This window comes from Carcharhinus amblyrhynchos, chromosome 8 (assembly GCF_965287045.1).
Source record: "Carcharhinus amblyrhynchos chromosome 8, sCarAmb.v2.hapA, whole genome shotgun sequence".
Lineage (NCBI taxonomy): Eukaryota > Metazoa > Chordata > Chondrichthyes > Carcharhiniformes > Carcharhinidae > Carcharhinus > Carcharhinus amblyrhynchos.
In genome coordinates, this window is record NC_137331.1 from 29,279,965 (window position 1) to 29,307,397 (window position 27,433).

The following is a 27,433-nucleotide window of genomic DNA, read 5'->3' on the forward strand; positions in this document are numbered from 1 at the left end:
CAATGGGTATCTGAATGGAAGGAATTTAAAAAGACTAAATAAGATTTCACAACAAAGGATTAAAGGCAAAAACAAGACTGCATATGCTTACTTGTATTATATTAGCATTTAATCAGAACAAACCTGCAAGTTCATGGCATCCTGGTATGTTATTTTCAAGGCAGCTGGTATTTGAGAGTACACCAAGTGGTTATACTTTGGGATTAATCCCATGAGGTCAGAGATCTGCCGTATGACAATACTATAGGCTCGAGCCAGGCTGCTTGCTGATGTGAGGTAACTGCTGGAATTGCTCGCTTCCAGAGCTGCAGCTGCGGCAGCTGCACTAGTACTGATTGTAGCACTGCGTCGTAAGGTGGAAGGATCAATATAAATTAAACCTGCTGAGCCCCCTGAAATGCAGATAAATGATCAAGATCACAGTTCTCTATAAGATATTTACAAAGGAATATATACACCAAAACTAAGGTGTATTTTCCCACACCTACATTGCTTTACACAAGTTGAAGAATTAGTCAATTATAACAAAGCAGTTTTCAATTAGAATGGGTTGAATTTTCTGGAGAGAATCAGGATCCTGACATTGAGACCATATGGGGATTCCAAGCCCCCACAGGTCTTCAGAGTGCCCAGAAGCACAACGTTTGAGAAGACTGGCTTCACAGCCACATCTGTTGTCTTGTTAAGGACAGCATTCCTGAGGTGAGAGGACCAAAGGATCTGTAGCAGAGAATGGTCTTCAGCTCCAAGAAAAGAAAAGGGCACTGTGAAGGTGAAAAGCTGATTGTGGCTGGCTTCTGCGTATCTGAGAATATAAATGGCGCCACTGCCACATGGGCCTTAACTGTAGAGGGGGAATACACACAGTATTGTTTTTGTCTGCCGTCATGGCCTTTCATCCTGGTGGCTCTTTCATGGGGGCATGGAGTCTGACTCTGATAGTTCCCAGTGGGCTACCAGTACGTTGCCTCCAAGGAACGGACAGGCTTCACACTCAAGCTGGAGCAGGCTATGAACCTCGTTCCCACAAAGCTCCTAGGAAAATCTCCTAGAGACAGGAAGATATCAAGAGGATGTGTCCCGACATGGTTTACCCGATATTTTCCTGCTCCTCCTACCTCCAAATAAGTCTCCACGGGGCCAGGGAAACTCAGCTCAAATGTCTTTCTAGAGATTTTTCAAATTGGATCTGAAATTGAGCCACAAATACAAATTTTTGGGATTAAGCCCTCCGGAATGATGTTATTGGTCTTGCCAAACAACCAATTACATTAAAGAATTTTGGCACAGTCCAAAACATGGAGCAAATTTAATATTGCAATACATACATGGGCTGAAGGAAGATGCTAAATGTTCTGAAAGTTTTTCCAAATAATCACTTAAAATAACTCAAGCCTAAAATTAATTTTTTGGGGCAATTTTGTTCAAATTCCTTTAGGCACATTACTGTTAAAAACAGTTGCAACCTTTTAAAGGGGTTTCAAAGACCAATCTGGTGGAGGAAAGCTGAATTTCTCACTGATTTCTGGCTCTGGGACTGGCCAGTGTAGCCTATGCTGGAGCTGAGTAGCAAACCACAACTTTAGGACTTCTGCACTAATTTGTACAAGTCCAACATCTGGAGGCTGTGGTCAGTTTCAGAGGGATAATAACAGCAAACATGGACAGTTCACCTTTAACCCCATCCCCCAAAATATTCCCACCATGTTTTTCTGGCTCACCTGCAGGAGTGCTAGTACTGGATGGAGTGGTATTAGTTGACCTTTGGTTCTGGGTGCTGCGTACAGCCCATTGCATGGAGCGCGGTGCCTGTGCTGCACTGTTTGCGTGAGAACTGCTGGTGGTTCTCTCCAAAGGCTCATCCTGCAAAAATGTATCCTGCTCTTCATCATCACTCTGGCTGCTGCTACTGTCAGAATCACTGGAGTCATTGGACTGAGAGTCATCCTCCGAGAAGAATGCTGGAACACTGCTGGCACCTTGATAAGCAGATAAGTTATTGATTGTTCAGGTTAAAAAGACAAGTAAGCATGTTCTGATAATTAGATTCAGACTACCAGTAAGTTGCCTTCTTTATACTTTGATAAAATTAATTACAATATTCACATGAAAAGGGGCTGTTTAAATTTCAGAAGGTTGAAAATATATACTTAAGAGCTTCTGACGATAACACATTATGCAGATTAAATGTGCTTTTGCACATAAAGCGATTATTACAAAGCAGCTAAAAAATCTGGGTGAAGATATCTCATTAAAAAGTACCAGAACAAAAATGCACTTTCTACAAAATAAGAATGTTTGAAGAAAAAGATTTGGAGCAAATAGCAATCGGCACTCTTCCAAGTGGCCTACTGACCAAGTTAACTTTAAGCAGCTGTGGTTTAACATTTTGAATTTTAGCAATTTAAACCATTATAATTAAATCACCTGCTTCAGACCCTGCAGTAGCTGCAGTGACAACACTCCTGCGTCCACTGGCATTGTCCTGGTTACTATGGTTGCTCTCACTGTCACTTTCGGTCTCTGCCGCCGCCAAGAGATCGAGTTCCATATCACTCCCTAAATTAATCAAACAGAACATTTCTCAATGCAAATCATGAATGAAACATAATTATGATCCTTTCAAGTTGATTTTTAACTATCATTCTTTTAAAGGCCTTCAACAGCATTGAGTATGTACACTGGTGTAGTTCACCTCCAACAGAAATAATTCAAGTACGCTGCATTAACAGGAAAAATCTAAATTGATTTTCAGACATGCAAACAAAATGTTTCAAACAAACTTCCCAGCAGGGATAACCAGGGATTACTCTGGAGCAGGAACCCGCAATAATTAGTTGAAAAAAGTAATACATTAATAATCAGAACTGGATATTTGTACACGATAAATATAAGTATATTTATCATGAGTATAAAGCACAGATTAATTACCATCATCATCATGTTCATCGTGCTGCCCTTCAGCCTCGGTATTTTCTTCACCCTGTTCTTCTTGCTCATCATGATGATCCTCTTCGCCTGCTACCCCCTCAACTACCTCAACCTGGAACACAAGTGCAAAACAAATTCTGAAAATCATGGTCGTGCTAAAATTGCGCCCTCTGCTCATGGAGCCATCGCAATCTGCATTCATGTTTTCATCACCACCCAATATGCTTCGCAGCTGCAGAATTAATTTTCAAGTGTAGCTGTCGTAGTTTAAGAAAAAACAGTTAGCCTATAATCAAAAATCGGAATACTGGTGATGCTGGGAATCTGAGCTAGAAAACAGAAAATGCTGAGAATGTTATAGCAGCATCTGTGGACAGGAAGCATTTTCTGTTTTTATTTCAGCCAGTTAACCTGTTGGCTACAGCAGAGTTGCAGAACACATTAACCACGAGCAACTAATTAGAAAGCCAGATATGGCAAATTTCTGAAAAGTAAACAAAAGTAGTAATAGTTACCGTCATTGGTCACGTGATCTTTAAAAGCACTGTGCATGAATGTATACTTCCAGCTTGTGTTTGTTGGTAAAACAGTAAGCAGACTGTGCCAGTGTTTTTTTTTGACTGTGCGCTTGACCTTCCTTGGATACTGAATGGTGACAATGTTTGTTTGCTAAACATTTACTGAAGCACTGGATATGTTTTGAATATGTATATTCACAATGCTTTCTACTGAAACTAATAGGCAGATTTTCAAAACTTGAAGGTTGGCCTAAAAATCTCAGGAACTAAAACGAAAAATTACTTGTTGCGTTGTTCTCACAGGCAACTTAAGAACTCTGAAGCTGTTATATAGCAGCAACGGCAGAGATACCAAAACAGCACCAGGATCAGAATTTAACCAAAACATTAACCTAATAATAACTCCAAATTCAAGAGACATTACTGACATTAAGACAGCATGTGACCCAGTGCAGCATCAAGCAGCCCTAGCAAAACTATCATTGGGAATCAGGGAAAACTCTCCACTGGTTGGAGTCATACCCTGAACCAGAAACTGAACTGGATCAGCCAAGTACTGTGGCTATAAGAACAGGTCACAGGCCGAGAAATCTGCAGTGATTAATTCATTTCCTGACCCCAACCCCAACCCCCAAGTCTGTCCACCATCTGCAAAGTGTAAGTCGAGAGTGTGGTGAAATGCTTTCCATTTGCTTGCAGCTCCAACAACAGAGGAAGCTTGACATAATCCAAGGCAAAGCAGTCTGTTTAACTGGTACCATATCCGCCACCTTTAAGATTGACTTTCTCCATCAACAGCACACAGTTGTAGCAATGTGTTTCATCCACAAAACACACTGTAACAACTCAAAGCTCCTTCAAAAGCATCTTCCAAGTCCACAATCTCTACCACCAAGGAAGACAAGGGCAGCAGATGCATGGGAACACCAACATGCTCTCCTCAAAGAGGCTCACCATCCTGACTTGGAACTACATTATGATTCCTTCACTGGCTCCAGATCAAAATCATGGACGTCCTTCCTAACTGCACTGCGAATGTTTCTACAATACTATATAATACCATAATATATAACTGTGGCAGTTCAAGAAGACAGCTCCCTCCCACCTCTCAGGGGCAACTAAGGATGGGCAATAAATTCAGGATTAGCCAGTGAGGCCCACATCCCATGAATGCAAATTAGATAGGTTGAAGTGAAGACGACATTTTGCAAATGACAGTCCCAAAACAATCCGGCACATCCATAAAATTTCTGTATCTGGGTTATTACAAGAACTTATGAAGTGTTTTTACTACTCTACCATGACTGTCACTTAACACACAAATTAATACGTTTCTCACTTGGGGTGCCATTTGCAATCCTGAAGCTTCACCTGGTTGTTACTCTCAGCTTTTATTAGTTCACGTCATGCAGTGCAAAGCTATCTTTCCCTTCCTAACATCTTCAACAAGAAATCTTTAAAAAACCTTTCGGGGAAAGAAGCATTCAAATAAAACAGTTTATAATTTGCCTTCAAAAACATTTCTTCCATTCCTTTAACTAAAAGTAAACATTTCCAATTACTCATGAGATTTGTAAATACAGTAACTCAAATAACATACAAAAATAATTGTTTATTGCGGTGGTTTTGAGAGGCCCAGCATGTAATCGGAAAGGATCAGGCAACTTGCAATTTTAATGATATCCAATGAGAATCTTTAAGGTTTGGGGTAATCCCATTTATAATGTCTTCATCCGACATCATAATGGACTCACGAAGCTGGAAGCTAAATAACTGAATGGCTAAACCTCAAACCTGTTACGTGCAGAAGGCTGTTGGCTCACTGAGTCTGCACTGATGTTCCAATTGAGTAATTCACCGAGTACCATTCTCCTGCCTTTTCTCTAGCCCTGTCTCTTTTTCAGATAGAATACTTTGACCGACCCTCCTACTTCCATAATCTCAGTCAGTGCATTCTAAATCTTAACTATGTGATTCTGTTGTTTCTTTTGCCAATTACTTTAAATCTATGTTCACTCATTCATGACCCTTTCACGAGTATGAATAATTTCTCCCTATCTACTCTGTCCAGGCCCATCGTGATTTTGAATATCTCAATTAAAAGTCCTCCCAGCCTTTTCTTCTGCAAGGAAAACAGTCCTAACTGCTCCAATTTACCTCAACAACAGAAGTTCCTCATGCCTGAATCATTCTCATGAACCTTTTCTGTACTCTTTTTTACCTTGGCTAAATACAGTGCCCAGAACTAGTTGCAATTGTTTGGCCTCAGTCAAAGTACAGTCTCACACATAAACTCCTTGCTCTTGCGCACTATGCCCCTATTAATAAAGCCTGAATGTTTTATTAACCACTCTCTCAAACTGTCCTGCCACCTTCAATAGCTTATGCACACGTACATCCAGATGCCTCTGTTCCTGCACACACTATCTAATATTGTCTCCCTTAATTCTTCCTAATAAAATGAATCCCTTCATATTTCTCTGCATTGAACGTCATCTGTCACATGTCCACAAATTCCAATAACTTGTCAATGTCCGTTTGAAGTTGTATGCATCTATCCTCACAGTTCATAACGCTTTCAAAATTTCATATTATCCACAAAATTTGAATTTATACACAACATATCAGGAAAAATGAAGGTCCAACATGTGCCCCTAGGGAAATCCACTACAAATCTTCTTCCAAAACAAAAAAACATCCGTTAACCTGTACTTGTTTACTGTCACTCAGTCAATTTTGCATCCACATTGCTACTATCCTTTTATTCCATGAGCTATTACTTTTCCCAAGTATGTTGTGTGGCCCTGTATCAAATGCTTTTTGGAAGTGCGTGCACATCACATCAACAGCATTGCCCCCATCAACCATGTTAACGCTTCAAAAAAAACTTCAGCAAGTTTGTTAAATCTGAGGCCTTTTCCAGGATACGGTCTCCAGGTCCAAAGACTATGTACAGAATTAGAAATTTCCAGAACCCTCTTCTCTTAAATTGTGAGGATGCCTATTGTCATACAGTCTAATTGAAGTCTACATCAAAATGTGCGAATGATGTGGCAAGGCACACAGAAGAGTGTATTTGGGGAGTTTTGAATGTTTCTCAGTATACTTTGTTTGAACTCAAACATTGTGGGTCTGGATAAGGAGGTGGCAGTGTTGATATTTTTAGTTCACCATAAATTCTTACTCAACTATGTACCAAACAGACTTACCTCTTCCACATCCGCTGTCACAATGTCATCTTGCTCCTCATCTCTGCCACGAACAGGCTGTGACTGACTGATGTGCCTCTGCTGAGGATTGCGAATGATGTATGAAGACTGTGACTGGCTAGAACTGCAACAGATGATGGATTACTAGAACACAAATATGTCTGCCTCCAGCTGAAATCACTTCACTGAAAAGAATCAATTGCTCAGTCAACGAAAAAAAACGACAGCAGTCAAGTTACCTGCTGGATTGATCAGATGACTGCCTTGGAGGAAGCGGTTCCACTGAGAACAGTTCTTCACTGCCTTGCATAGCATCTAGACTGGTGCTTGCCAAAGTAAAGGGAGCTGTTGGGCGTGCAATGCCCATTCTTACAGGAACAATGAGCGACTCAGCTACATTACAGAGTTCTTCTACAGCATAGGGTAACAGAGCCTGGAATACCCGCTTGCATTTGCCAATTGGTTGAGGTACAAAATTGCTGTAAGAGAATGACAAACAATTGTTGAAACATCACAAGTTCATTGGATAGCATAAATCCTCAGTAAATTCTTTGTAAAGACAATCCAAATACTTGCTTCAATTTCCTCAAACATGCGAGCATTTACAGTACATGTAGTTGTACTAGTACAACACAAGTCTTTCACATTAATGAATAAGTACAGGAACATGTATTGATTCTACCAGGATCAAATTGGTTAGCTTAACAAAACATTATCATGCGTTTTCACAGCAAATTTATAATTGCTAAGTAGGCTGGGGTGAATAAACACTTTTGCTTTAGTTCAACAAGATTAATGTTGAAATTTTTTTTCTGAAACATTTAATTAGCCAGACGGTCTGAAGTTTGAGAATTTGCTCAATAAGGGTGCATCGTTTCAAGGTACAAGATAGATGGGGCTATTACTTCTGTAAGTAAACATTTTCTTACTTTTTTTTCTTTGATGAAGCCATTTCGACACTAAGTATGACAAACACTCGCGCCACTGAGCGTAGAAATCTCATGGTAACGGTGATGGCTTCTTCTCGGCGACCTGGGGTATATTTATTCTGTAGCTCTTTCACCAGTGTTCCAAGTAAAGTATCCAAAAGCTTCATAATATTTAAAAAGATTCAATACATTACAAAGTTGGTTTACACTGTTGATACACATTTGAAAGCATTATGAAGGAAAAGCAAGAAAGCAGATCTGTTCGCCGAGGTGATATTTAAAAGAACTTGATAAAACAAAGTAGTTTATGTCACCATCCAGGAATACAATAAGAATTTCCAAAGTCAAAAATATGGATCCCAATATACTTGTGAATAGAAGTAGCCCCATACAACCCCAATAAACTCTTGGCAGTTAACTGAGTGCATCTTAAATAAAGGTCATTTGCATTGTTGTGCTGTAATTAACCTACAAGGTATTGAAGGACTAGCTATCTGCCCTGTGCCAAAATACTGAACTCATTGCTAGACCTTCAAAGAGGTACTTACCAAAATGTCAGCTGTACACTTTACAATGAGGCAGTGTGTAAAGCAATCTAGCCGGATTGTGCCACTTTGTTGAGATAGGTATACCTGCTCTTCTGGTAGCAGATGAGCTATCCGACTGCTTGCACTGAGCCTAAAATAGAAAAGAAAATCAGTTTTTCCTACGCTTTCACATGATACAGAATGCATTAACAAGTAGCTTGTCTTATCTACTTACGGGTCCTTGCTTTCCTGTGATCCAAACATGATCATAGATTTCAACGCGTTCCAGTCCTGAAGGACACGCTCCAAAGCCAACTGAGCAAACCTAGGAGGCTCCAAATCATGGTCAGGCATATCAGAATCTGAGGGGTAAGAGAGCAAAAGTAATAGATTTAACATTGCTATTAATAACACACATCCACTCAAAATCAATAAAACCAGACCAAAGATCAATGTCTCAAGCACAGTATTCATCCTTATGTTGTACTCCAAAACGCAATGCTCTAATCACTTCAACAGTCAAAGGTTGAACTGGTTCCTGGTCTTGAATCATGCATTCAAACCATAAATGGAAAAGTAGTATGGAATTAAAATTTGTTCCATTGTTAATACTGCAACATCACTCAAAATAATCAAATATTGTAGTTTTTTCTAAAGTGTGAGCTTATTGCACCACATCCACACATGCCACTTAAAATGCAATAGGCGGCACAGTGGTTAGCAATGCTGCTTCACAGCTCCAGGGACCTGGGTTCAATTCCCAGCTTGGGTCACTGTCTGTGTGGAGTTTGCACATTCTCCTTGTGTCTGTGCGGGTTTCCTCCGGGTGCTCCGGTTTCCTCACACCGTCCAAAGATGTGCAGGTTAAGTGGATTGGCCATGTTAAAATTGCCCCTTAGTGTCCCGAGATGCACAGGTTAGAGGGAATAGCGGGTAAAATATGTAGGAATATGGAGTAGAGCCTGGGCGGGATTGTGGTCAGTGCAGACTCGATGGGCTGAATGGCCTGTTTCTGTACTGTAGTGTTTTTATGATTTCAAAACTGACAGAGTTCTTGTCCTGTTCTCATTAATTCAAAATTTAGGGAATTCTGCAGTTCTGACAGTAAGAGCAAACATTTGTGCAGTTCCCGTGTTCAGGCAAATGTTACAGAATACTTTCAAGTAGCAGCAGTTTTCAACTGTTACTGTTACTTGACAATAGATAATTTCATTGAGCTTTCATGTGCAAAGAAGAACGAATACAAAACTGTTTTCATTTGGATACTGCAGAGGCACAATGGTAGATTTATGGACGCCAGACCAACATCTAATCAGATGAGAGCCACGGCAGCACAATTCCACTTTTAAACCCAATGCCTTTCAGCCTCCCTTACCCTTCTTTCAACATCTTAACCCTTTAAAGCCCACCTGATCCAGTTTTTGGTCACCTTCCCTATTTTGGTGCACTGTAGCTTGACATCCATTTCTGTTTGATTATATACCTGATACTCGAGAGACATAATTGAGCTTGAATGACAACTTTCCTTGAAAAATTAGAAGCATGGAGCTGCTAACCATCTGCTCTCCGAAAACAAGTAGCGAGAGGCATGCAACTAATAACTTGGGTGGTGCAGTGCACTAATTAATAATTCAGGATGTTGGATTCTAGAGGCATAGGAGTATTGAAACAGGTCATCTGCTTGCAAGAAAATCATTGAAATGTGAAATGGAAATAATTTAAAATGGGACAAAAATATGGCATTTTTGAGGGATTAGAAATTTCTTTTCTACTCTTGTTCTGTTCTTTAGTTTTATTGCTTGCAAGCTGACAGTTCAGAATCAAACACACAACAGCAGCTAAAAAGACATTCCTAAAGCTTAAAATGCAGCTGGAAACTGAATGGTTATTTCAGTTGCAAATAATTGCTATTTGTTGACAGTTAGATGTTTACTTGCAAAAGTAATTATGATATGGAGATGCCGACATTGGACTGGAGTGGGCACAGTAAGAAGTCTCACAACGCCAGGTTAAAATTCAACAAATTTATTTGGTAGCACGAGCTGCTCAACTGATGAAGGAGCAGTGCTCTGGAAGCTCACGCTACCAAATAAACCTGTTGGACTTTAACCTAGTGCTGTGAATATGTAATTATATTACTCAGTACTGGATCATCCAGTCAGCAATACCTCCTAAATGGGAATAAAGGATTATGGGTACAAGTTACCTTGATGGAGATACTCGCCAATTAGTTTCCACACAATTTTGAACAATTTCTCTTGTAACAAATTTCTCTACAAACGTACATAAAATGTGAGTACTGTTTATTGGAAAACAATACTTTATATTGAAAGAATTCTTCTCCCTTTAACCTTGCAAATAAAGAACATTTGACCACTCCAAAAAAATTGGGGTTTTTTTTACTCTTTTTACTTTCCTAATACAACCTAAGATGCAGCAAATAAAATCTTCATCAAATGGGATCAAGAATAATCATCCACAAACACTAACTAGAAAAATTCTTTAATTTATTCACTGGATCTTCTAATAACTTAATCCATTATTTAATCTCCATAATATTGTGTGCAATTTTGGTCCCCTTATTTGCGAAAGGATATGTTGGCCTTGGAGGGAGTACAGAGAAGGTTCACCAGGTTGATACCAGAGATGAGGGGGGTTAGCTTATGAGGAGAGATTGAGTAGATTGGGCCTGTCACTCTGAGGGGTGATCTTATCGAGACATAAGATAATGAAGGGGCTAGATAGGATAGAGGTAGAGAGATCCTTTGCACTTAGAAAGGAAACCAGAACTAGAGGGCACAGCTCAAAACAGGGGGGGGGGGGGGGATCAGTTTAGAACAGAGTTGAGGAGGAACTTCTCTCAGAGGGTAGTGAATCTCTGGAATTCTCTGCCCATTGAAGTGGTGGAGGCTACCTCGTTGAATATGTTTAAGTCATAGATGGATAGATTTCTGATCAATAAGGGAATTGAGGGTTATGGGGAGCAAGCGGGTAAGTGGAACTGATCAACTTCAGATCAGCCATGATCTTATTGAATGGCGGAGCAAGTTCGAGGGGCTAGATGGCCTACAGCTGCTCCTATTTCTTATGTTCTTTATGCAGTACAACTAGCTTTCAAAACATTGAGGGGAAATAAAAAAATTCACACACTTGTACTTTCAGTCTCAAAAAGGTGGCCCACAAATTATACAAACCTTCAACATTTGCGGTCTTGCGGTTCCTGTCCTCCCTAATTCGTGGTGGTCGATACTGGCAATGCTCCACAGTTTGCCTAGCAACTGTCTGCACTAGAAACAGTAACAGGTGTTCACCCCTGAAAAAGTTTAAACATAGATATGAAAACATGTGAAATGCAAAAAAGACTTGCATATGATGTGACAACAATGTTTTAGTGCACCAATTTGAAGAAACTGGTGATAAAGTAATGCTGTGGCAGTCTTAAGAGGAAGTTTAGTAGAACTAGTTCTACTTTATCTCACAAAACAAATTTTTGAAGACTTTGCCTCAGTTGAGAAGCAACAATTTGCTTCTGTGCTTAAAGGAACCATTATTGGAATTTACTGCTCGTGTCAGCTTCTGGTAATTCTGTGTCTTTCAAGTCAGCAGCAACTGTACTTCAGAATTATTTCATCGGGACTAAAAGTTTTAAGAGTTACTGAGCTGCTACCAACTACATTAGAGTGGACCAATGACTACATAGGTCAAAAGACTGAGGTTTGTTACTAGAGAAGCTGTGCAAATTCTACAGAACTCTGAGATTTTCTGAAGCCAAATAAGAGGGTCTGGTTCATGCCACTCATTTAATTGTATTTAAAATCCACCTCATTCTGTGCCTGATGATATAGTTGTTAAAGGAAATAGAATTAGAGATCCCTGTGGAACACCAACATACGCGCGATAAGAATCGGCTTCCAGCAAAATCAGCCAAATCTTATTCTGAACTTCACAATTTTGGACATCACGTAAAATATAAACACTGGGCAAGGTCATGATATAGGATTTTTAAAGCCAGAGTTAAAAGAATCCCGAGGCTAGATCTTGGCTGATCGATACAGAAATGTATAATATCTGATTCGAGCAAAGTTATATCTTCAATACTTCAGATGATTCCAATATTATAAATACAATATTTTTCCACAATTATAATGATACAGCTCAATTCCACAAATCATTGTAACCACTACAATGTAGCTCATACACAAATTCTATTCTTAGCGATTTCTGCCATTTAATTCCGATCTAGTTTTATAGTTTCATCATTCTAAATACCTACCTGCTATTTGGCAAAGTGACCAGGTTGGTTGTAGTAAGGAGCCTATACAGCAAATCAAGACGAGCAGACTTTTGTCCCGCAATCAATGTTTTGCACTTGCACTTCTCCCAGCAGTCACAGTATGCTGTAGGGGATGTCCTTTTCAGCCTGAAGATAGAATTCCACAAAAAGTTATAGGATTTTGGGTGCGAGTGAATCTGAATCCTAGATCCTGGTGGTACAAATGATCAATGTGAGCGTTTGTTTGGCCAGATCTTGCAAAATGACAGTCAATGGCAAAGTTAACACTGATATAGGAAGAGAACTGAAAAACAAGTAGCTGCGTCAAAAACTGAGACTTCGAGATTGAATGGGGTACAGACAGTGAGACTTCAAGATACTCAGCATTAAAACAGTGAGGCCTGGAGGTGAGCAAGGTGAGCCACCATCACTAGGAGTCAGAGCCCACACAAAGAAAAATAGAAGTATAACATCACAAGGAAGCTGGATGATTGTTTTCTATTTATCTTATCTAGATGAGGGAATTGTGATCAGGATAAGTAGAACATTATCTGAAATAAGAATGTGAGCACAGGCAGAATTAGAGGCATTAAATAATATTTCATAAGTGAGTTACTAGTGGCATTAAATACATTTTCATAAGTGATTTATTAGTTAATTAAAATGCTATAAAGGTAGCAAGGAAGTGATCTGCTGGCAACTGCAATATGTGGGAGCTCGTGGATGCCAGACTGATCCACAGCAATCATGTCTGCAGCGAGAGAAACTTCAGCTGGAGTCTGAGCTTTAGGCAGATGCAATAGGGGAGGGGAAGTTACCTGGAGACTTTACTTAAGACAGTCAAACCCTACTTAGATTAGGGTCTTCAGATTTGGTCCATGGTCAGGGACAGAAGGGTGCAACTGCAAGCATGGCAGGTATAAGGGTTGAAAAGATAGAAGCGGAAAAGCCTTTTTCACCCTTGGCAGTTGTCCAACATGTTACAGTTTTTTGCAATCTATATTGATGAAAATGAGAGGTGCAAGGTGGATGAACAAACTGACCATAGTACAGAAAGCTATTCAAGTGTCATGAGTAAATGGGAATTTTGTGGCAGCAGGGGACAATATAGTCAGGATAGACAGCACTCTGCAGCTGAGAATAGTCCAGAAATCGATGCTGCCTGCGTGCCTGGTGCCAGGGTCTGAGACATCTGCTCTGGGCAGGACAGAAACTTACAATAAGAGAGGGAGAATGCAGTTGCTGTGGTCCATGGAGGTACCAACAACATAGACAGGACTAGGAAAGTAGTACTGATTGGGACTTTGAGCAGTAGGGCAGAATTAAAAAGCAGAACCTCAAAAATTAATCATCTCCGGATTATTAGATACACGAGCAAACCAGCATAGAGCAAATAATATTAGAAGACGAGTGCATGGCTCAAAGACAGGTGTGGGGAAGTGGGTTTTGATTTATGGGGCACTGGCACCAGTGCTGCACAAACTGGGAATTGTACCATTGGGGCAATCTTCTCCTGAACTGTGCTGGGGCCAGTGATCCACCAAGTCACATAACTTGGGTGATAGAGGGTTTTAAACTAAATAGTGGAAGTGAGGGAACAAAGAAAATGTGATAAACTAAAGTGAGAGAACAAGGCAAGAGAGCAAGATAGCAATAAGAGTAAAGATAATCAGAGCATAACAGGAAGGGATGGAGCACGAGCGCAACAGCAGAAAACACCAGAGGGTGGAGAAAGTAAAAAGACAGAACTAAAGGCTCTCTGAATATACACAGCATTCACGTCAAAATGAGTGAATTGTCAGTTAAGATGTGAGACATCTGATACACACCAACAAGATAACAAACGCTGGGACTTGAATACTAAAGGATACATTAAATTGGAAAATAGCAAATATAATTCCTCAATTCAAGAAAACAAGACGAAGTAGCAAACCAAAAGCCAGCCAACAGGGAAATGTTAGAACCCATTATGGAGGGTGCATCAGGGCATTTTGGAAATCACAATGTAATCAGACAGAATCAACATGGTTTTGTGAACTCTAACTTATTAGAGGTTTTTAAGGAAGTAACATGCAATGTGTATAAAGGGGAATCTATGTATTTGACAAAATGCTACTAAAGAGTTAATGGTGCAGGGTGCACACCATTTGATTCAATGGGTGTTTGCTAAATTTGCTAATGACACAAAAGGCAGGTAGGAGGGCAACTTGTAAACATAATATTATGATTCTACAAAGGGATATAGATGAAGTGAATGTGCAAAAAATTACCAGATGAAGTATAATGTGGGAAACTGTGATTTATCCACTTTGGCAAGAAAAATAGAAAACCATCATATTACTTAAACAGAGAAAGACTGCAGAACTCCACAGTACCGAGGGAGCTCAGTTTCCTTGTAATAAATCACAAGTAGGAGGTTTTGCTACAGTTGATTAGACCACATCTGATGCCATCAGAGTTTTGGTCTCTATTTAAGAAAGGGTATAATTACGTTAGTAGCGAAGGTTCAGTCAATTCCTGGAATGAAGGGTTTGTCTTTTGGGAGAAGGGTGGATAGACTGGGCCTGTGTACATTCGAGAATAAGAGAATGAGAAATGATCTTATTAAGACATATGAAATTCCAAAGGAACTTGACAATGTGGATGCTGAAAATGTGCTTCGCCCTCTGGGCGAGACTAAAACTAAGGCATACAATTTAAAAGTAAAAGGTCCCATATTTAAGATGGCAGAAATCTTTTTTCCCCAAGGGTTGTTAGATTTCCCTAGATAGCAATGAAAATAGGGTCATGGAATATTTTTCAAGTTGAGTTAGCTTGATTCTTAGAGTGGACAAGAAAGTAGAAATCAATCAGATCAGCCATCATCAAATGGTACAGCAGACTCAAGGGGTCAAACAGCCTTATCTTGTTGCATATTTTTGTCTCTCTAACTGGGTAATATACAAATCTATGTTTATGATTCATCATATGGCAGGGTGTTAATCTTGGCCACATCTGATACTGAAAATTACGGGCAGGTCAGCTCAAACTGTTCACGTAGCTGGTTCGTGGGAGACCAGTGGCAGCAGACTGCCTGCCTGTTCTCATAGCTCAGATGATATTTGAGAGACTTAAAAATCGCAAAGGTAATTTGATTAAAATACATTAGTAAGTGTGCATAATATAGGTTCAAATCTGCTTTTCTCATTTTTAAAGAAATATTTAAACAATTGCTTTGGTTTCAATCAATGCAATATTTAAGCAATTTAAAATGGTAGTTACTCACTTGCAGTCATGTCCTTTGTGACATACTCTTGCACACTCAGTACAGCAGCACAGAGACTCCAGCAATCCACACGTCCGACATTCAAAAATATCCTATCAAAATTTAGCGTAAAACTTCATAACTAATACCAAATTATATGAATACACTATATTATTTTACACTGTCTCCTATCAATGCAATAAATATATCTGTGCAAGGTGGCTGCCAATACCCATCAGTGCATGAGCTTTGGTCTATGCGTAAGTATAGATCCACAACAATATCACTGCTGGAGCCTGCAATCTGGAATGGCAGCAGGAGGAAGCATGAAGAGAAACAATAAAACCCAATACACAACAACCTACAATCCACTTACTTTACTGGGATAGTGAGACAGATTTCAGAAGCACTGACCAACTGCAGTAAAGTATTCCAACAGGAAAAGATTTTACTTTTCCATCTGAAACTCCTTGCCTTCTAACCCCCTATTCAAGAAATGTCCAAAATCCATCACCATCAGTCCAGCATTGAAATTCACAACTTTCTCTTCTGCTGCTGCAGGGCAGAGATGGCTGCAAATAAGCACTGCCACACATTGCCCCCTATAAAGGTAGCGACCTTTAACCTAGCATGCCATCAACATACAAGTGTGCATGTACAGTAGAAGCAACAAATGCAGCCATTATTTTAAGAAACTTTAGATAAAGACAGGACAACAGATGACAAACAGCCACTTGTATTTGTATAGATGCTTTCATGTAATAAGATGTGCCAAGAGTTCACTGCAAAATGATAATGAGATAAAGAGTGAAACTGTGCCTGAAGAGGAAATAACTGCAAGTGACCAAATACTTGGTCAAATGGAGAAATAAGGGGAGCCTGAGTGAGTGTAACATAAGGTTGGGCAGGTGGTAGAGGGCGAGTGGGCAAGAACAAGAGAGAGACAGATGGAGCGATCTTTGGGAGGAAATTCCAGAGCTCAAAGCCAAAATGGCTAAAGACACATCCACAAATGGGGAGGTGAAGGAAGAGCTTGGTGCACAGGTGGCTATAATTTGAGAATCATGGGGGTTGAAAGGCCTACACAGAACAAATCACAGTGGCTGTGGATTGCCAGGGAGGGGCGGAGAGGGGAAAGGACATGGGTCCCAGAATATGAATGAGTTAAGAATCTTTGAGTACATTTATAAAAGCACATTTCATTTCCAAATTACTTAAAGCTGACCATTTTCAGGTGGCAATTTCTACATAAAAGATACAGCACTGCACAAACAGGGGAAACCAGTGGAGAATGATCAGGAATTTGGTACTTAAGTATTTGTTCTTCCCCCTATCTACATAATATCTTTTCATTTATTTATGGAGTTTGAATGAATGAGGAAGACAATGATGAAATGAAAAAAAGAGGATTAGACTGGATTTGAATTTAAAGTATCCACACATAGTAAGGTATATCTAACTGCTGACTGGCAGCTTTAAGTCATTTGAACTTTCAGATCAACTAGGTCTATTCACACAAAATTAATTTATTTGTTCCATGTACCTGGTTAATGTGCTCTGCTCCGGTCCAGGTAAAACTGCAAGTATCATTGCAGCACAAAACATACAATGGAGAGTCATCTGGATTAGTACCAGGTGGACAAATCATACTCATAAACACATCCTCTTCCTTTTCATTCGAGACATCACCTGAGAAGGAAAAGAAATGTCCTTTATAATTGGTGAAGAATTCATTGGAAAGGCCCAAAACATGAAACACCATGCAGCTAGAAATGGGGGACAAAACAAAGGATTTTTAAAAAATTGAGCCCAATGTTTGCAAATGTAAATTCAATAACACAATCTCGAGGCGAAGTTGTGACCCATAACAGCCAAATGAACTCAGCATTACAATGAGTCTGAACCTTTTTTTTGAAAGAAACTAAGCAGCAGCCAGTTCTGTATTTACTGTATTCTCCATGCAGCACCACTGAGGCAAGCAGTTGATTTGTCCATTTGTTTCTACTGTTTTTCAACCAGCTAAAAAATTTTCATGAGCTATTTATTTCTAATTTCTGTTTAAGGGTGGAAATAACTCAGATGATGGTGGTTGTTAAAAATACAAACACTTGGACCAGTATTCAGAACTGGGTAAAAAACATTGAATTAAGGCACTCACCAACAAAGGCAGGTACTGTCAGCTAATGCATTGAAGAACAAAGCTTTGATTATGACAGTACTCTTGCAATTGTTTCCTAGTTGAACAGCCTGGTTTATTATGCTTGCTTAGATAGCTTGGAATTACAAATATGGTTCCACAGGTTCGGCGAGCTTTTAAAGGGTGATTTCCACCAATTTGACCCTTGCTTGCCTCAAGTTTAACACTTCTGGTTTCCAGAGTTCCACCCAGTCTTAAAATACACTAAAAAAATCCTAAAAAAGATAGAGAGGACTAAGAAAACGTGCTGCCCTCAAAATATTATAAGTGTACAAGCTGATGCCACTGCTTGTATCTTCAATTCTAATTCCATAGGAAACCTAACAGCTGTAATATTGGCATGTATTTGGCTTTGCCTCAAGCTTTTGATTCAAACAAAGGGACTTCACTGGCTAAAATAGCAGGAGGGGTCTTTAAATTGTTTCATAAAACCATAGGAACAAGTCCAACTCGTACTTGGTTTATTGTTTGGAAAAGCCTCCAGGAAGCAGATATAAAAAAGACCAAGATCACCAAGTACAAATCTGACCCAAGTTCAATAGTAATACAAATTCACGTTTTTTGAAACATGACAATTAGGCATGGCTTTACACAGGAAGATCAATATTAGTGACTTGCTCAAAGTCTGGTGCATGTACACATAAGGATTACTTGTACAGAGTGAGGACTCAATTTTTAAAACAACCTATGAAAACAGTGCCTCCAAGCAATTTTGAACTGAACAGAGAAAGTCGACAAAGTCTGAGGCTCACTCATGATTCAGTACATTCTTTTTCCAAGATGGGGAAACAAGTACCTTTAGCTATTTTCTGAGCAGTTTCTAGAATGGTAATTGCAGCTGGGTAAGCTCTTCCACCAACAGCTAGCATAAAAGGCGTCATTCCTCTTGCATCCCTGAAAATGGAGAATCAAGATTCAGATACACAATTTAAAGTAAAATATGCTTGGTACAAAAATGCACAATCAAAAATTGTACAACTCGGGCACGAATTACTCTTGCAAACGGTGGGTTTTATTTACTATAGCACCCTCTTGACAAAAAAAGAGGGGAAACATTGCCCTGGTGAGTTATCTTGCCTTGCTGACAATTGCATTGGTTAAAATGGGGCAAGTTTAGAATGAGGCTCTTATGACCCCTCCCCACATTCCCATCATCCACTCTATAATTTAGCGACAAATTCACCGAATCTCAGAATTTTTACCATGCAGGAGGTCATTCAGCCCAATGTATCTGCACTGGATCGCCAAATGAGTATGATGACACTGTGCCATTCCCCTTCTTTTACCCCATACCCTGCACATTGTTTCTCTTCGAATAATCCTCTAATGCCCTCCTGAATGCTCAACTGGACCTGCCTCCACCACACTTTCAGGCAATGCATTCCGGGCCTGACCCACCCAATTGTTTTTTCCCCTCACATTTGCTTTTTACAAATAATTTTACATCTGTGCTCTCTCATTCTTAATTCTTTCACAACTGACGACAGTTTCTCCCCAACTACCCTGTCCAGCCCTCTTCTGACTTTGAGCATCTCCACAAAGCTCCTCTTAACCTTCTCTCCAAAATGAACAGTCGCAACCTCTCCAATCTATCCTCAAAACTGAAGTTTTGCATCCCTCGAATCATTCTTACAAAACTCTTCTGCATTCTTTCCAATGTGTTCACAGACCATGCTACAGTGTGGTGCTGACAACAGCACACAATGTTCAAGTTGAGGTCTAACTAAAACAAGTTCAACATAACCTCCTTACTCTTGTACTCTACGCTCCTATTAATAAGGTCCAGGATACTATATGCTTTATTAACGGCTCTCATAAGAACATAAGAAATAGGAGCAGGAGTAGGCCAACTAGCCCTTCGAGCCTGCCCCGCCATTCAATAAGATCATGGCTGATCTGTCGTGGCTCAGTTCCACATTCCCGCCCTCTCCCCATAACCCTTAATCCCCTCTCTTATCAAAAACCCATCAACCCGCGTCTTAAAAATATTTAGCGAGGCAGCCTCCACCACTTCAACAGGCAGAGAATTCCAGAGATTCACCACCTTTTGAGTGAAGAAGTTCCTCCTCAACTCTGTTCTAAACCGCCCCCCCTTTATCTTGAGGCTATGCCCCCTAGTCCTACTATCCTTTCTGAGCTGGAAGAGTCTCTCCACCTCTATCCTATCCATCCCATTCATCATCTTATACGTCTCAATGAGATCTCCCCTCATTCTTCTAAACCCTAACGAGTACAAGCCTAATCTATTCAGCCTCTCCTCATAGCTCAACCCCCTCAACTCCGGCATCAGCCTAGTAAACCTCCTCTGCACTCCCTCCAAGGCTAAAATACCCTTGCGTAAGTACGGCGCCCAAAACTGCACACAGTACTCCAGCTGCGGCCTCACCAATGTCCCATACAGCCGCAGCAAGACCTCCCTACTTTTATATTCAATCCCCCTCGCTATGAAGGCCAGCATCCCATTCACCTTCCTGACCACCTGCAAGCTGGGTTTTTGCGACTCATGCACAAGGACCCCGAGGTCCCTCTGCACCGTCGCCTGCTGCAGTTTTTCTCCACGTAAGTAATAATCCTTCCTACCATTATTCCTATTCCTCTCTCCACTGGTCTTGCCATCTTCAATGATCTATGCACACATAAAGGATCCCCTGCTCTTCACCCCTCAAGAATTGTGCCCCTTGTTTAATCGTCTCCCCACGTTCTTCAAACCAAAATGCATCACCTCACATTTCTCCACAATGGACTTCATCTACCACCGAAATGCCCACTCCTTTTGAAGTTCTAGACTGACCAGTTCACAATATTTGCAAACTCCTATCCAACCATAAACTTTATTGCCCCCTGCACACCAAAATCGAGATCAACATGCATCAGTAAAAGCAAGGGTCCCAAAAGCACACCCTCAGAAATCCACTATAAACATTCCTCCAGCCCAAAAAATATGCAATGACCATTATCATTCAACCAATTTTGTATCCACATTGCTACTATCCCTTTTATTCCATGAGCTATAACTTTTCTCAAGTCTGTGTGGCACTGTTTCGAATGCTTTTTGAAAATCTTTGCACATCACATCAACAGCATTATCTTCACTGAACCTGTTACCTCTTCAATAAATTCCAGCAAGTTGGTTGAACAAGATTTCCCCTTTCGAAATGCTGGCTCTTCCTAATCAACTCCCATTCTCCATCTTGCTACTAATATCTCAAATAATTATTTCCATAAGCTTGTCCACTACTGAAATTAAACAGACTGGTCTGCGATTGCTAGGTTTACCGTGACAACCATTTTTGAACAAAGACGTAATGCTTGTAATTCTCCAGTCTTTAACACCTCCCGAGTCTCAGGAAGACTGAAAAATTATGACCTGCTCCCCAGCAATTCCCATTCTCACTTCCTTCAATGTCCTTGGATATATCTCACCTGGTCCTCATGCCTTGTCAACTTCAAGTCCCAACAGCCTATTCTGCACTTCCTCCTCCAATTCTGAACCTTCTAGTGACAGAGTTTCTTCATCTGTCACCACGGCCTAGGTAAATCAACCTCACTGCTAAAGATGGTTGCAAAGTGTTCATTTAGACCCTCAGCCATGCTCCTGGCCGCTGTGTAAATTCACTTTTAGGTCCCTAATCAGACCTACTCCTTTACTATTTATTTATATGCCAATAGCATTCACAATTATTTAGGTAGGGACCTTTGCCATGGTCTTCAAAGCTGTTCTGGAATCTTTGGCTGTCTCTTCATGCCAGTTTCTACAATATTACAATGCAACACTCATCCTGGGGACAAGAAATGCTCAAGAACTTGGAATATCTGCTTTCTGAATCTACCTTTCAGTAACTGCATTAACTTAGGAATTTGAAGAAACAAAAGCAATACATAAAAGTCTACAACTGTAAAAGGCACACAAGCTCGTATTTGAAGACTGAAGTGAGGCATTTCCTCACAAGAATGTGTTTAATGCCAACTTTAGAAAAAAGGGGATGTTTTCATATACTTCACTCCCATATTAAAGTACCTTACTATACATACTCATGCTCTTTACTTATTATTAAATAGTCAAAGTGGGCTTACATTAACACTGCAATGAAGTTACTGTGAAATTCCCTTAGTCGCCACTCTGGTGCCTGTTCATATACACTGAAGGAGAAATTTGCATGACCCATGCACCTAACCAGCACGTCTGGTTAGACACCAGACTTCAGTGTCTAGCACCAAAGTCTGGTGTCTTTGGCACTGAGGCAGCAGCGCTAACCACTGTGGCATCCGTCCCACCCCACTCTCCTGTACAGTAGTTGGAAAAGCTCCCAATTTGATCAAAACCTAATATAATCGTTTATGAAGATTAAAAGTAAATCAGCTAGTTTGTTTAATTGTAGCCATGTTCAATATACTGCAAACTAGATTTGAGTTTTGGAATTATATGCTTCACAAGGTACCAAAGGACCGTTTATATATCTCTCAGTCTCTGCACAAATACATCTCAAAAATCTTTGCTTTCTTTTTATACCAAATTCACATCTGATATGAAAGCTATTTGAATTGTACAGCATACTTACTTGGCTGAAAGCAATTCTCTAAGGTAAGGTCGCAGTACCACACTTTCACAAAGTAATTTTAAGATCAAATGAGCGTTAGCTTTTCTGTCCTTTGACTCAACTACAGGTGGCTCAGATGAAGGACCTGAAGTGGAAAAAACAAAATTATCTTCAGTGAAATGGAGAAAGGTTTGCTTTTATATCAGATTTTTTATACTACATAGAGAGTATTACACTTCACTGAAAAGTCTTAACTTTAAATAAAATTCAGTGACAGTACATTTAGCTTGCATTATCCTATATTGTGATTAAAGAATTGTACTTGTACATCGATGTCCATAAATGTGATAAATTCCCAATCTCAACAATGCTGTCCTAGGCAACAAGCAGCAGTCAGACACGCTCCTTAGGATGAATTAACCCTAGAAATACATTTAGCTCCTTGCAGCAAGACGAGTTGAGAAAATATTATGTAGGGAGAGTACTTTATTAAAAAAAAGGCTATTAAAGACCATCTGGATCATATCTGTTGCGGTTCCACATGAACAATCAGGAAATAGTTTTTGAACTGGTGTTCCTTTTGAAAATATGTACTTAACTGCTCTCCTATAGTTGTACAAAATCTGTTATCTTCCTCTTCCATTTGGAATTTCACATCCACCCTCCACCCACACTTTTATGAAGAAAATCAATGCCTGTTTAATGTTCACATTGATTCCTGAAGCAATTTTTTGTTTAGAGAAACATTTCTCAAGACTTTTCTTTAATACAGCATTTAACATCCCTCTGAAGTTTACATCAGCAGTCCTAGTTGATTTTATTCTGACCATTTACAAGTCAAGAGGGTTTTACAAGAAATTACTAGAAATGTCTTAAGCGAAGAACTTGAGTAACAGCTGCCTTTAAATAAGGAAAGGCATTTCTCCCAAATATAAACTGCTCACTGAAAAGCAGCAACTGAAAAAAAACTAGGAGGGTGAGCATGAGGTCCCTTCCCAAATGTACTGTCTTGTGATTTACTGGGGTGTTCCTTTGAATGTATTTGGGCCTTTGCCCAGTTTCAGATTTCATCACATGCTATCATTAAGATTTCAGTGCTTTTTTTTTAAAATCCCCGTTTTGTTTGTGAACGGTAGCAGAATAATTTACTGCCGCTTAGTTTGGAGAGGTTTATGGATTAAATCAAGAGTTTCGGTAAAACATGCACAGCTTCCAAGTTGACTTGGAAAATGATTTACCATATCCTCTAATTTTGAATGAGTAATGGAACAATTCTGTCTTGTGTCAGATTTTGAGTTTCAGCACAAATTATTTTTCATGAACAATACAGAACCTTGCAGAGGCACAAATTGAAGCCAGCTTGTTATGCAAATTTTTTCCAGCAAATTAAAAGCTCATTATGAGCTCTGAACCTTAATCTATAATGGATTGTCTCCCTCTAGACAGGAGACATAAAACAACAAAATTAAATTGAAAAAATAATTGGATGCCAATTTAGAGGATGAATCTGCACAGATTTCCAGGAAGTAAAGATGAAGAACAGCAATGGAAAACCATAATAAATTAACGTAAAAGACAACTTAGCAACATTCCAAGAATAACAAAATTTAAGCCCCAAGAATAGAACAGTAACAAAAGAACTTTTATCTCCAACTACACCAGAAAAAACAACTTGCTTTCCAGAAGAGGGAGATACATAAAATGACATCAGCTGGCATGGGAAACTCAAGAATATGATGTTAAACACACACAGGCAGAATTTCCACTCCTCCCAGCTTTTCCTCAGATGGGAAGCCAGCTTTTTATTGGTGGGGGAGGGTATAAAGCAACAGAAGACAATAAGATGATTGCAACAGATCTTGGGGTTATTTCCTCTAGAAGATTTGATTCCAGAACAAGGGCATAGTCTTAAAATTAGAGCTAGGTCATTTAGAAGTGAAACACACTTCTATAAAGTAACATGGAATTCTATATTTGCAAGAATTTACTTCTTTCTTAATAGAAGATCCAAATTTAATATGTTTAAGAAGTAAAACATTATTCTTTCATTTAAGATAGATTTTTCTGCATTTAAAATGAACATCTAGATACTCTGACTGCATTTTAGTCAATGACAAACTAGAAGGCAATAAAAACATGGAGCAGATTTGGATCTTATGATCAGAGAAGAACCAAAGTAATGCACATAATTCCTAAAATGAGGCAGTGTCTTGTATTTTTAAACAAAAATATCAGCCACTATATGTCTTAAGTAGAAATTCAAGCAACAATATAAGCAGTATACTGTGTAGAAACTAAAATTTTTAAGACACTTTCTATAAAGTACCTTGAAAGGTTAAACTGTGATTAATGAATTTATGAAAATTTTATTTTGAAATGCGCAGAAAAAAAACTTAATAATGTAGCATGTGACAAATTATTTGGTTGGTTAAGACAGCAATTGATTATAAAGCCTGCAACCTCTTAGCTCTGAGGGTTAATTAAGTCAACCAGGAAATTAATAAAAGCAAAATATTGCTGATGCCGGAGATCTGAAATAAAAGAGCGCTGGTAAAACTCAACAGGCCTGGCAGAATGTGGTCAGAGAAACAGAGTTAACATTTTGAGTTCAACGTGATCCTTCTTTGGAAACAGAAGGACAAAGTTCCCTGGGTTCAATTTCCCAGTTGGTGCTGTGAGTTAGGTGAGTTCAGCCAGGCGTATAATAAAAGGATGCTGAAAACAAATGGGAATCAATGTCCATGGTTAGAGAAGGAATCATGCAGAGCTGCTGAGAAGTTCTGATGCAAATCTCTTTGAAGTCTATCTTTGTGAAAGATTATGTTACAAATATGTTTTTTTTAAAGTGTAAGCAGATCAATATATATTAAAATTAAACATTATGAAAAGGACATGCAAACAACAAGTCAGTTTGCTGTGACTAATGTAAGAGTAAGTCTGGAACCAGGCCATGAAAATAATTTGAATCTGTCACTGTCACCTTCATCTCCCCACTCTCCACAAGAACTCTACTGGTAAGGATTTGGCCTCTCAAAAAGTGGTAATGGGGATATTATAGGCTGTCTTAGTGTCCCATAGTCAACGTGGTGAAAGTTAGACAGGATTTTTCCTCCTGAATTCTATCCAATGACACCTACTAGGAGGGCATGACAGATGAGATTAAGTTTGATGGATTATCTCCATTCCCCCACTAGCATGTTTGTAAAAGCCATACTAATTTGTTGACCCTGATGACATCAGAAAGGTTATTTGAGCAAGGTAACTAATACCAGCACAGGTCAAAACCTTCAAGTTGAGGTAGAAAACAAGTGTAGAAAAAGGAACTGAAATCCTCACCTGGAATGGTAGATGTGCTTGGTCCTTGTCCAGTACCAGATGCTGCTGTGGTAAGAGATCCCACAGCAGGGGCCAGGATAAAATCAATGTCACCATCTTTCAGTAAACAGAACAGCAGACGTTCATCAATAGAACCAAACAATCCCCTGGCAAAGACACTTTGTTAAAAAATGCTCCTTCCTTCCAGTTCAACTTGGAGGAACTCCATTTTGGTGGTGGTAAAATAATTTAACGCAATTTCTTGTACAGCTTTCTGAACCACGAAGTTTTAAGTGGGGATTCCAAAACACTTCAGTAATTGACTGCACTCTGCTCAGATATTCATTTCAAAATGTAATGCTATTGAAATTAACATATGCCAGAGGCAAGAACTGAAGGCAAAGATACCTTGGTTTCACAAAAATGGAGAAGCTTTCTTCCAATGTTTGTAAATCTTTCAATATGGCAAATCAAACTTCCAAAATACTTCAAGTTGCAAAAAGAGTCTGAAGAGGTATCAATGACTTCAGATAAATCAAAATAGCTTCTCACCTTGACTATCATAAATTCAATAAACAGCAAAAAAAAATTAAACTGTGTAAAACTATTAAAACATATTTTAGTTATAAAATAAACTAGCCAAGCCATTTGTGTAGACCAGAAAGCATGAGATGATGGCTAATGCCCAAAAGGTAGAACAGCACCAGGTGCAGATCTTAAATGCTCAGAATACTTAGGAAGATAATTGTGATTCAGACTAAAAAATATGAATAATAAAATCACGTTGTCTTTTAACAAGTCAGACTATAAAATACATTTCCAAAATTGTAGGTATTTTGAGTCAGTTAACGTATAACAATGCAAAAACATTTGTATATTTATCATACATGAGCCTTGAGATTGTGAAGCAGAAGCTGTGTTGTGCTATGGTTTATTTTCTCATCCCGAAAACTGGGTGGCTTTAATTGCTCAAATCCAATCTTCTACACAGAATAAATTCAATTCCCAATTTATTGTCCAGGAATGTACAATGAATTGACACCTACGTGTACAGTTCAATAGCTGCTTTAAGCCAAACGACAATGATGCACATGGAACACAAGCCAAGGAGCACCTCATTTATATTGTCAACCACCAATTAAAATCATGCTTTTTTAAGAAAGGGAGATGTGCTTTAGGAAAACAAAATGAATTGTTAGTCTTATGACTTCTTGATAGTCAAGTACAGAACAGCATTAGCCAGAGACTGGGATTAGGAAACCAGTAGTTTCTCCAAAGTATCAAAAACACATTTGCTTGGACAATAATCTGACGCTGAGCAACATAAATGAGATATTAGAATAGACGAGGCCAGTTTTAAAGGAGCTTCATAAAAGGATAGAGAGTCAGAGGTTTAGGATGGAAATTCTAGAGCTCAGGGCCTAGGCAGAAAAAAGTCATAGCCACCAACGATGGAATGAAGAAAACTCAGAATAGCAAGCAGCCAAAATTGATGAAACAGAGGGCCCAGGGAGCTATGGATCTGGGGAAAGTTAGAGAGGCGGGGAGGGACAATGCCATCGGGACAGAAGGATTTGAAAACAAAAATGAGCACTGTAAAATTAAAGTGCCACTGGACAGGGAACTAATGTAGGTCAGGAAACATAAGGCTGCTGAACTGCACTGAATCTTGCAACAAAATTTTATGTCTTATATTTGAGTTAGGCCACAAAACCTACATTTAAGATTTTAGCCATCCATAGATTGAAAGCC

The 27,433-nt window shown here is 39.3% G+C and overlaps 1 protein-coding gene across 6 annotated transcripts in view; it reads right to left on the minus strand.

Annotated features, from left to right (window-relative positions):
* Window positions 1–27,433, minus strand: part of ubr5 (ubiquitin protein ligase E3 component n-recognin 5) — a 140,865-nt gene that overhangs the window by 33,027 nt on the left and 80,405 nt on the right. For all 6 annotated transcript variants that reach the window (XM_080193823.1, XM_080193825.1, XM_080193822.1 and 3 more), the window contains 16 exons: window positions 25,703–25,798; window positions 22,388–22,511; window positions 18,625–18,722; window positions 17,175–17,320; window positions 15,653–15,744; window positions 12,388–12,534; window positions 11,309–11,427; window positions 8,350–8,476; window positions 8,136–8,265; window positions 7,588–7,748; window positions 6,898–7,137; window positions 6,659–6,782; window positions 2,932–3,043; window positions 2,428–2,559; window positions 1,722–1,979; window positions 124–392 (listed from right to left, as the gene is read on the minus strand). In XM_080193823.1, the coding sequence (XP_080049949.1) occupies window positions 124–392; window positions 1,722–1,979; window positions 2,428–2,559; window positions 2,932–3,043; window positions 6,659–6,782; window positions 6,898–7,137; window positions 7,588–7,748; window positions 8,136–8,265; window positions 8,350–8,476; window positions 11,309–11,427; window positions 12,388–12,534; window positions 15,653–15,744; window positions 17,175–17,320; window positions 18,625–18,722; window positions 22,388–22,511; window positions 25,703–25,798 (2,375 nt within the window). The remainder of the gene's footprint in view (window positions 1–123; window positions 393–1,721; window positions 1,980–2,427; window positions 2,560–2,931; window positions 3,044–6,658; window positions 6,783–6,897; window positions 7,138–7,587; window positions 7,749–8,135; window positions 8,266–8,349; window positions 8,477–11,308; window positions 11,428–12,387; window positions 12,535–15,652; window positions 15,745–17,174; window positions 17,321–18,624; window positions 18,723–22,387; window positions 22,512–25,702; window positions 25,799–27,433) is intronic.